This window comes from Abramis brama, assembly GCF_963993115.1.
Source record: "Abramis brama genome assembly, chromosome: 20".
NCBI classification, from domain to species: Eukaryota; Metazoa; Chordata; class Actinopteri; order Cypriniformes; family Leuciscidae; genus Abramis; species Abramis brama.
In genome coordinates this window covers 31,475,959-31,487,993 of record NC_139982.1, presented here as the reverse complement: position 1 = coordinate 31,487,993, position 12,035 = coordinate 31,475,959, and the positions used below count along the sequence as shown (strand labels likewise).

Genomic DNA, 12,035 nt, shown 5'->3' with positions numbered 1-12,035 from the left:
GAATTATATATATATATTGTGTGAGGAAGTGTACTGGGCTGAAAAAAATATAAGCTATACATCTTATATACATCAAAATATATCTTAAATTAGAGGATTTTTTAGAGTTTAGAGTTTAGATTTAAGAATTTCGATCAGCAAAGATTTTCAAGCATTAGTAACACAGCTGAAGATTTATGTAAATACAATTTGTGACAACTAGCACCGGTCTCGTTTATTTTTTCCAAAAACTCCAAAACATTCATTTTTATTCTTTTTTATTTTTATTCAATATTTATTTTTATTTTTACACATTTTTATTTTATTTTTATTCAAAATACATTTCACTCCATTTTAGTGCCTGGGGTTATTATAGCTAACTGAAACTAAAATTAAACATCAAACAATAAAAAAGTAGCTTGAAATGAAATGAATGTTAACTAAAAATAGAAAATAATAATATTTCACTTCTGCAAGTTTCATTTTAATGTTCTAAACCTGAAAAATAAATAAATATTCCTAAAAACCATATAGAAAATCCATATAAAAGTAACAAAACACACAAGACAATGACTAAAACTAAAACTAAATGTAATATTTAAATCAAAATATTAGTGAAAACTATAATATTATCTCAATGATATAAAATAACAGCTGATGAATACTAGCATACTACTATTTTTACCATAGACCGATGAAGTAAAAGTTGTACAACTAGCATGCAGTTTTGAATTCAGCATCTGAAATCGCATACTTCCCTACTATATAGTGGGCGAAAAACAGTACGGAAAAAGTACACGTAGCTCACATGATACTGACAACATGGCAGATGTAATACATTCATACTATATAGAACATAGTGTGTGATTTGGGACGCAGCCCAAGTGTACTTCAGCTGCAGTGGCTGATGGGAAGGTGTGCTTCATCTCACAGCCACATGAGGGCGTCACACCACGTTTATATTGACATTTACTAATTTAGTGGATGCTTTAATAATCCAAAGCCTTTATTCAGTCCAAAAGTACATACATGAGAACATTATACTGTCTGAGTATGAAAATTAAAACTACTATTATTATTATTATTATGAAGCTGAATGATGAACTCAGTATGTGATGTGAATCTTTCCCAAATGAAGTACGATCTGATTGAGTTCAGTTTAACTGGACTGGACCTTCACTGACATGAATTCTATTATAATGCACAACATGTGGCCTTTACATGCAGGACTTTCATGATCATTCGGTTCTACACATATTTAACTCTGCATTTTACATTGTACTGTCATGAAAAAACATCAACATTTGGACTTTAGAATGAAGTTTTTGCGAGATTCACCTGTGAACTGAACAAGCAGATTCATCAGAGCTGACAGTCAGACACGGCGTGTGTTATATAATCACCAGAGAGAGAGAGAGAGAGAGAGAGAGAGAGAGAAAGAGAGAGAGAGAGAGAGAGAGAGAGAGAGAGAGAGAGAGACAGAGAAAGAGAGAGAGAGAAAGAGAGAGAGAGAGAGACACACACACAGAGAGAGAGAGAGAGTGTGTGTGTGTGTGTGTGTGTGAGAGAGAGAGAGAGAGAGAGAGAGAGAGAGAGAGAGAGAGAGAGAGAGAGAGAGAGAGAGAGAGAGAGAGATGCAGGAGGGAGGAGTCGTGTTTCCAGCATGATGTGTGTGTGTGTGTGTGTGTGTGTGTGTGTGTGTTTCAATCACAGCAGCAGATGTGTGTCGTGTGTCGTTTACTCTCTCTGTCTTCATCCTTCATTAGATCAGCAGCAGAAGAGCATTCTGGGACCAAAAGAGCAGATCTTCATGACCAAAGTTAAGGTAAGACGACTGACACCAGAGTTTGGATGAAGATGCCGGATATAATCAGTCAGGAACTAATACGGCTGACGGGGTCTCATGGAAATTAATTAAAAAAAAGAAGATTTTTCCCAGTTATGGGAATATACTGTGTATATATATATACACACACACACATACAGTATGTTAATAGATATACACACATTTATATATAGATACTAGCATAAGTGGAAGAATATTTTAGATATTGTATATTTTTTAAACATACAACTAGCTATATATATACTGCACAATATCACCAACTAAATTATTATCTATTTTGGCAAATTCTATATATCTAAGAGAAATATTGAAGAAAGCTTAAAATATTTGACTTTATTTTGTGTAAATGCAAAATCTTTTTTTGTGTTGTTTCGTAGTAAAAAATATTAAACTTTTTTCCTTTTCTCAAATCAATTTAGATAATTAATGTGGCTCAGTATAACTTACCAGTTAATGTGGTAATGTATAACATAATATTTTGAGTTTCTGTTGATTAAACCAATCTCCTTCATTTTATTAACTCAAATTTCTAATTAACTCAAAAATTAAATGCAACCAGGTAACTCACTTTCTTAAGTTAAACCAGCAATCACCTTTACTGTGTGCCAAACTGTTTCTCTCGTTTTAAGCACAGAACTCGCTCATTAGTGTTATATTATTGCTTAAAACAAGTAAAAGTAATTTACCAATGTGGTAAAAATAATAAAAAATAAATTCTTAACATTTTGTAAAGTAAAATGCATCTTGTTTAAAAGAAATTTTACTAGTAAATGAGACAAAATTACTGATTAAAAAGTGTCTTTTCCAGTGTATCTTTAAAAAACTGATTATCCAATAAAAACAAACAGGGAATGTGTGAATCTCGCAGGAAACACACAACCATTTCTAGAGCTCTAGTTTCAATCACAATCACACACTTGAGTTCAGTCGCGATGGTTAATGGTGCATTCAGCGGTGCTCGTGTTGTCTTCATATGAAGATATTAATATAATCCTCTTCCGGTCTCGAGCAGAAGCTGCGGATGGATCCCCATTGTGTCTGAATCCCTGAAGATTCGGTTCGAGTCTGAGTGAGTGTGTGTGTGTGTGTGTGTGTGTGTGTGTGTGTGTGTGTGTGTGTTTGAGAGCAAAAGAAGGAAACACACAAGGGCAAAGCAGGAATTGAGCTGAAACAATAGCAAACAATGAAACGCAACTCACTAAAACACAAACCACAGGATGAGAGGATCAGGATCAGTCACTTCACGTATATTTTGCATTTTAACATACATGTGAAGTAGTTAAAGTTCTGATTTCTGACAATAAATGACAGTAAAAGCGTTTCTTTTCATCCACTGTACAGGGTGCAAACGCTTGAAGAAGATTATGAGCTGCACATCTTTCTCCAGCAAATCCTCCAACTCATTAAATCGAGTTACACAATCTCTGCCGTCCGCGCGAACACAACGTCACCGCTAGATCAGAGAGAGAGAGAGAGAGAGAGAGAGAGAGAGAGAGAGAGAGAGAGAGAGAGAGAGAGAGAGAGAGAGAGAGAGAGAGAGAGAGAGAGAGAGAGAGAGAGAGAGAGAGAGAGAGAGAGAGAGAGAGAGAGAGAGAGAGAGAGAGAGAGAGAGAGAGAGAGAGAGAGAGAAAATAGGTCATGTTCTCGCTCTCTGTGTGATTGGTGACGTCTGAACATGTGGGACGCGTGTTATAAACCTCACACAGAGTCATGGAAAACAGAAACATGCCAGAACTATTCAGATGAATACTCATCATGGTGGAATAACAATTCTCTCGGATTAATCAATGTGAAAAGTGTGTCACTATAAATAGATTGTTTGAATATTAAATGTCTGTGTGTGATCAGAATTGGTGCAGATCATTATTATACTATATCATAATATATATGGGATAATACATGTATATGTACATACACACACACAGTCAAACCAAAAATTATTCAGACACCAGATATAATTTTTTTACTAGTGTGTGCAGGACACTATAGTTCATTTATGTAAGTGAGGAAAGCAGAATAAACTGTCACATATTACACCCAAAAATTCATAAAAAATTTGGGGCCATAAATGATTCAGACACTTTGAGCTGATCATGTTTTGCTGAAGTGTGTTTTCTTTAATTGCTAATGCTCTTTTTACACACAGACTGAACACAATGAAGCATTGCTTGGTCACTGGTTGAGCTAAACTGGTATTATCTAATTGTGTAGTTAAATTTAACAGCTGACAGATATTCAACATAATTCATGTGTGAGACAGTCTAACAGAAGGACGGACAAAACCAGTCAAATATCAACTGAGTTCTGCTCATATTTTATCACCATTTTAGAAACTATAGCGAATAAACTGTGATAATGTGAGAAATGTTTAAGGTGTCTGAAAAAATTTAGGTTTGACTGCATATGTATATATATCTACACACACATATATGTGTGTGTGTGTGTGTGTGTGTGTGATGTATATTATCAACGCTGCTGGTTTAGTCTGTGTCTCTAGTGTGATTAGTTTCTCGCTGTGTTCGTCTTCTATAGATGTCATGGCAATCCACGTACAGAAATTCAAAGTTCCGGCATGTTTATGGGAAAGTGGGAAGCCGGGAGCAGTGTTACGAGGGAATTCCCATCACTCACAGCGTCCATGACAACCACTTCTGTGCCGTTAACCCCAAATTCCTCGCCGTGGTCACAGAGAGCGCAGGAGGAGGAGCGTTCATCGTTATCCCACATCATAAGGTAGAGTTAACTGATCGACCACCTGAAGCTGTGCATACTAAAGTGCATACTAAAACTAACTAGTTTAACCAACCAAGTGAAGCATAATCATACTGTGCATACTAAAACTAACTAGTTTAACCAACCAAGGGAAGCATAATCATACTGTACATACTAAAACTAACTAGTTTGACCAACCAAGTGAAGCATAATCATACTGTGCATACTAAAACTAACTAGTTTAACCAATCAACTGAAGCATAATCGTACTGGACATACTAAAACTAACTAGTTTAACCAACCAAGGGAAGCATAATCATACTGTGTATACTAAAACTAACTAGTTTGACCAACCAAGTGAAGCATAATCATACTGTGCATACTAAAACTAACTAGTTTAACCAATCAACTGAAGCATAATCGTACTGGACATACTAAAACTAACTAGTTTAACCAACCAAGGGAAGCATAATCATACTGTGTATACTAAAACTAACTAGTTTGACCAACCAAGTGAAGCATAATCATACTGTGTATACTAAAACTAACTAGTTTGACCAACCAAAGGAAGCATAATCATACTGTGTATACTAAAACTAACTAGTTTGACCAACCAAGTGAAGCATAATCATACTGTGTATACTAAAACTAACTAGTTTAACCAACCAAAGGAAGCATAATCATACTGTGCATACTAAAACTAACTAGTTTAACCAACCAAGGGAAGCATAATCATACTGTGCATACTAAAACTAAATAGTTTAACCAACCAAAGGAAGCATAATCATACTGTGCATACTAAAACTAACTAGTTTAACCAACCAAGGGAAGCATAATCATACTGTACATACTAAAACTAACTAGTTTGACCAACCAAGTGAAGCATAATCATACTGGGCATACTAAAACTAACTAGTTTGACCCATATGTTTTATATACTAAAACAGACTCGTTTAGCATAACTGTACATGCTAAAACTAGTTTAACCATCCAGCCAATTAAAGCATTACTGTGCCAAGGTTTTGATCTTAGTACCATCACAGTAATGTTGTTTAACCAGAGATCATGTGCAAATGCCACTAGAGAGACAGTAGTGATCCATAAGCGTGTGTGTTCAGACACGTGTGTTCAGCGTTTGGAGGATGTATTGATATCAATGTCAGGCAGGGAGTGAGAGATGGAGACACATGTGACTGGTACAGACACACAGTCAGTCCTCTGTTAGAGTTCTGATACTAGTTAGTTCAGTCCTCAAGCATACACAAACTCTACTGAAACAAAAATCATATCAGAACTGTGTTTTATGGAACTAAAGACGGTGTAGTGAATTAAATGCTTTTATTTTGGTAGTGTGGCTGCTCAGATTTCTGTACAACCACAATGGACAGTTTGTTTGTAGCGCCACATTCTGGTAGAAATAAGAACTGCAGCCAAGTCAATTTTAATTTAGAGTTACAAGTATTTACATAATGTAAATAAAATCGCGGCAAGTTGTTACTAGTGTATAATTTTAAGAAGGGGGTATATATATATATAATTTATTTGTAAATATGAAATATCAAGCCATCTTGTGCAGCATATGTGTATTTAAAATATGTTATGGCCAATTAATGAGTTTCTGACCAAAGTAATCCATAAAACAAAAGCAAAAAAATACTCCTTGAAATATAGAAAAAAGAAAAACATAGCATGCAAAAATAAATCACACCATTGTTTTGATCAAAAGAAAGTAATTAATAATAATGTCTAAATTTACAGCAATTAAAACGTATGTGACAACTTGCCCCGACTGTTTTTGAGTGACTCTTGTCTTAATGTAGGCCAAGTGTTGTTTTATGTTCACTTTTTACCCAACAGATAAAAATTCCATATGATGATATTGAGTTTTTGGACGATAAAATTCACAAAGACATATTCTAATTTAAGCCAACTAGGCCTTAACTGTCACCAACATACAAAACCACAGCTAGAGAAAATGTTTGACTCAAAATTCTCATACCTTTTCTGTGTGACAACTTGCCCCGGTCTAAATATGAGCTCATTTTCTCTCAGCCAGGGCGAATAGACCCTCATCACCCAAAGGTGTGTGGCCACCAGGGCAGCGTGATGGACATCAAGTGGAGTCCGTTCATGGACAACATCATCGCGTCCAGCTCTGAGGACTGCACGGTGAGAAATAACCCGCTTAATCATGCTGATAAATAATGATGCCAATGCAGCCTTGACCAGGGACACATACAGTGAGGAAAATAAGTATTTGAACACCCTGCTATTTTGCAAGTTCTCCCACTTGGAAATCATGGAGGGGTCTGAAATTGTCATCGTAGGTGCATGTCCACTGTGAGAGACATAATCTAAAAAAAAATCCAGAAATCACAATATATGATTTTTTAACTATTTATTTGTATGATACAGCTGCAAATAAGTATTTGAACACCTGTCTATCAGCTAGAATTCTGACCCTCAAAGACCTGTTAGTCTGCCTTTAAAATGTCCACCTCCACTCCATTTATTATCCTAAATTAGATGCACCTGTTTGAGGTCGTTAGCTGCATAAAGACACCTGTCCACCCCATATAATCAGTAAGAATCCAACTACTAACATGGCCAAGACCAAAGAGCTGTCCAAAGACACTAGAGACAAAATTGTACACCTCCACAAGGCTGGAAAGGGCTATGGGGAAATTGCCAAGCAGCTTGGTGAAAAAAGGTCCACTGTTGGAGCAATCATTAGAAAATGGAAGAAGCTAAACATGACTGTCAATCTCCCTCGGACTGGGGCTCCATGCAAGATCTCACCTCGTGGGGTCTCAATGATCCTAAGAAAGGTGAGAAATCAGCCCAGAACTACACGGGAGGAGCTGGTCAATGACCTGAAAAGAGCTGGGACCACCGTTTCCAAGGTTACTGTTGGTAATACACTAAGACGTCATGGTTTGAAATCATGCATGGCACGGAAGGTTCCCCTGCTTAAACCAGCACATGTCAAGGCCCGTCTTAAGTTTGCCAATGACCATTTGGATGATCCAGAGGAGTCATGGGAGAAAGTCATGTGGTCAGATGAGACCAAAATAGAACTTTTTGGTCATAATTCCACCAAATGTGTTTGGAGGAAGAAGAATGATGAGTACCATCCCAAGAACACCATCCCTACTGTGAAGCATGGGGGTGGTAGCATCATGCTTTGGGGGTGTTTTTCTGCACATGGGACAGGGCGACTGCACTGTATTAAGGAGAGGATGACCGGGGCCATGTATTGCGAGATTTTGGGGAACAACCTCCTTCCCTCAGTTAGAGCATTGAAGATGGGTCGAGGCTGGGTCTTCCAACATGACAATGACCCGAAGCACACAGCCAGGATAACCAAGGAGTGGCTCTGTAAGAAGCATATCAAGGTTCTGGCGTGGCCTAGCCAGTCTCCAGACCTAAACCCAATAGAGAATCTTTGGAGGGAGCTCAAACTCCGTGTTTCTCAGCGACAGCCCAGAAACCTGACTGATCTAGAGAAGATCTGTGTGGAGGAGTGGGCCAAAATCCCTCCTGCAGTGTGTGCAAACCTGGTGAAAAACTACAGGAAACGTTTGACCTCTGTAATTGCAAACAAAGGCTACTGTACCAAATATTAACATTGATTTTCTCAGGTGTTCAAATACTTATTTGCAGCTGTATCATACAAATAAATAGTTAAAAAATCATACATTGTGATGTCTGGATTTTTTTTTTTAGATTATGTCTCTCACAGTGGACATGCACCTACGATGACAATTTCAGACCCCTCCATGATTTCTAAGTGGGAGAACTTGCAAAATAGCAGGGTGTTCAAATACTTATTTTCCTCACTGTATAACAGGCAAGGCAAGTTTATTTATATAGCACATTTCATACACTATGGCAATTCAAAGTGCTTTACACAGAAAGGAATTAAAATAATCACAAAATAAAAGCAAGGAAAATTAAAACAGTTATAAAAGGAATTAAAAGAGATACATGATACAGTTATACAAATGAATTTAAAGAGGATATATAGATAAACTTCTCATCTGGCATCTAATAATATCTAATAATACTGAAGTAAACTTTGCCTTGGCTTTTGAACCTCAGGTGAGGATCTGGCAGATTCCTGAGGGCGGTCTGAGGAGGAACATGACCGAAGCTCTGATGATCCTGATTGGCCACAGCCGGAGGGCGGGGCTTATTGAGTGGCACCCCTCCTGTAGCGGGATCCTGCTCAGCGCCGGATACGACTGCAAGGTGACCGAGACCAGTGTTGCGGGAAACGCATTACAAGTAACTTGAGTTACGTAATCAGATTACTTTTCCAAGTAACTAGTAAAGTAATGCATTACTTAAGTAATTGCATTGAGTTACTTTTTCAAATAAGTAACGCAAGTTACTTTTTTTCCCATTTATTGACTGACAGCTCTCGTCCCAATGTTGAGAAAAATCATAAGTGCAGAGGCGTTGTGTGTGAACATGATGTTTATTGTAGTTCTAGACTAAATGTGAGCATGCATGTACTCATCTCACTTGCACAAAAAAGATTCAATATTCCTCAAAATGAGTTATATGCTAAATCAGACTATGCAAACCTCCAATAATTAAATGTTAAATAAAACAAATATTTTTATGCAGTTAATCTCACTTTAATGACCAATGTACTTTATATTGACTACTAAAAATGACTTTATATTTTTAGTTTTTATTTGTGAAGTAAGTGTTGAAAGTTGAAAGTGTTGTTTGAGTTGCGCCCTTTACTGTACAGCCGTGAATATGCACTTCCTTCAGCCTCAGGCTTATTATTTCAATTTTGGTGTGAAAGGAGGGCCTTTACATTTACCCCAAAAAAACAAAAACAAGCCCAGCCCACGTGAAAAAAGTAACGCAACATTAACATAACGCATTACTTTCCTTGAAAAGTAACTAAGTAACGCAATTAGTTACTTTTTAAGGGAGTAACGCAATATTGTAATGCATTACTTTTCAAAGTAACTTTCCCCAACACTGACCAAGACAACCGGAACTAACCCGCAGAGAACTGAACGACTCAACAATAGTGATATTTTTGTTGTTGACGTAACAGATTCTGATTTGGAATCTGGAAGAGGGCGTGGCTGTGAAGATGATTGACAGCCATCCAGATGTTGTCCTCTGTATGTCCTTCAACACTGATGGAAGTTTACTGGCCACCAGCTGTAAGGATAAAAAACTGCGGATTATTGATCCACGTTCAGGGAAAGTTCTTCAGGTGAGTGCAGATGTCATATACCAGCACAAGCTAATGTTAATAAATTATATATATTAAACTAGCCAAATTATATGTATGTAAAATATTTTTTTATTATTATTTAAATTATAATATATATATATATATATATATATATAATTTAAACAAATAAAAAATATATTTATATTTTATTTTTAAATTATATTTCAACTGTACATTATATTTAAATGAAAATTTTTGTTTAATTAAATATATTTTGTCGAAAATAAATGTTATGTTTGCATTGTTCTGATTTGGTGTCGCTGAATTATCATACATATTAATGGTTTTACAATAAATATAAAAAATATACAGTATCTATATTTTCATTTAAATAAAGAAAAAATCTATTTTTCTATATATTTATATATATATTTATATTTTATAGAATGTTTTGTAATTTTATAATTTTTTATAATTTTATTTTAGAATTGAACTGGCTTATTTAATATTGAAATATTATAAATATTAATGCTATATTATAGTATAAAATATTACTATTATGACTTTTTATTAGAATATTAGAATATTTCCCAATTAATCAAACACTGCTTCAGGTTATTATTCAAGTAAACAGAAAATACAATAAAAGAAATGGAACAAATAAAAACACAAGCATTTTGATTTTATTTTTATGCATTTTAAAGAGCACAATTTTTTTAAAATAAAATACAAAACTAGCCAAATTAAAAAAATTTACTAATAAATTGATAAAATTATATTTATTTTAAATCTTAAATTTGAACTCTACATTATATTTTAACCGAAACCTGTTTGCTTAGATATATATAATTTGTACATCCAAACAGGAAGCAGACTGTAAGAACACGAGAGTGAACCGCGTGGTGTTTCTGGGTAATCTGAAGCGTGTCCTCACCACGGGCGTCTCCAGGTGGAACACCAGACAGATTGCATTATGGGATCAGGTAGGGTCTAACTGGTTGACAGCCTTCCAGACATCGTCCTCTATGTCTCTAGGACGATTAGAATAAGTCAACAGATTAATCTGGAGGACATTTGTTTAAATATGTAGGAGGACCTGTCTGCACCCGTCATGGAGGAAGAGATCGATGGGCTGTCGGGTGTCCTCTTCCCGTTCTATGATCCCGACACACACATGATCTATCTGGCTGGGAAGGTGAGCGAGCCAAGTGCAAATATTGTTTTTAAACAATTTTTTTGTGCAGAAGCTATTTACACAAACTAAGGGTTTTATTGTGCATAAAAATTAAGAACATTTTCGAAAAGTGGACATAAAGTGCCTAACGGTGCCTGAAAGTGTTTAACGGGACAGGGACAAGTTATGTCCCAATTAAGCAGGATTTTGATAAATAATCAAATAAACTGATGGGTTGGGCATCGTTTGAATTTTAACGATACCGATTCTTATCGATGCTGTAATTTCGATTCCAATAAGGTAAAAAAAACATCCGCGTTTCTCCCTCCTTTAGGCAGTTTGTTATATAGTGTTGGATTTTTAACCCTTAATATTCATGTGTCTATATAATGAGTGTGTTGCAGGTCTGTGTTTTATTGGTTGTTGTCTCCCCTTTTCCCACCCTCTACATTCCCACTTTTCCACAGTTTACACGCCCATTTTTTTAGACTTTTTCCAATTCTGATGTGTGAACGACCAGGATAAAACAGGATCATGACACTTTAAGAGCTGCACAATATACTGTTACTCATGTGCGCAGAACAGAAAACAGTGCGCGAGTCGTCTCGCGCTTGAAATCACATTTAAAATCACATTAAAATGCACACAAAGGAATCGATGAGAGGAATCAAATTTAAAATTTTAAGTATCCGGTTCCTGACCTCAAGTATTCAATTCCTATTCCCAACCCTATACACTGAATATATTGCATACTGTTTAATAATGTACTACAATACACTGAGGTGCAAGAACTGCATGTGTAATCTGACTGTGGAGATGGCCTGGTGTCCACAGGGTGACGGAAACATCCGGTATTATGAGGTCAGTCCTGAGAAGCCGTTCCTGCAGTTGCTGATGGAGTTCAGGTCTCCGGCTCCTCAGAAGGGTCTCGGTGAGTTTCTGCATCACCAGACGCAGGACAGGAGGCTCAGAGAGCGGCACCGTTCGGGTTACATCGAGAATTTTTTTGTTTTTTTGTTTCAAATAAAGATCATGATTCTGATAAAGTCAGAATTGCGTGATATAAAGTCAGAATTGCGAGATATAAAGTCAGAATTGCGAGATATAAAGTCAGAATT

The 12,035-nt window shown here is 36.2% G+C and overlaps 1 protein-coding gene across 1 annotated transcript in view; it reads left to right on the top strand.

Annotated features, from left to right (window-relative positions):
• Nucleotides 1–1,657: 1,657 nt before the first annotated feature.
• The window catches only part of coro2bb (coronin, actin binding protein, 2Bb), a 16,174-nt gene continuing 5,796 nt past the window's right edge, over nt 1,658–12,035 (top strand). The window contains exons 1-8 of the mRNA XM_084095954.1: nt 1,658–1,804; nt 4,358–4,558; nt 6,590–6,706; nt 8,639–8,788; nt 9,618–9,782; nt 10,610–10,726; nt 10,834–10,938; nt 11,752–11,848. Coding sequence (XP_083952080.1) covers nt 1,790–1,804; nt 4,358–4,558; nt 6,590–6,706; nt 8,639–8,788; nt 9,618–9,782; nt 10,610–10,726; nt 10,834–10,938; nt 11,752–11,848 — 967 coding nt within the window. The 5' untranslated portion in view covers nt 1,658–1,789. The remainder of the gene's footprint in view (nt 1,805–4,357; nt 4,559–6,589; nt 6,707–8,638; nt 8,789–9,617; nt 9,783–10,609; nt 10,727–10,833; nt 10,939–11,751; nt 11,849–12,035) is intronic.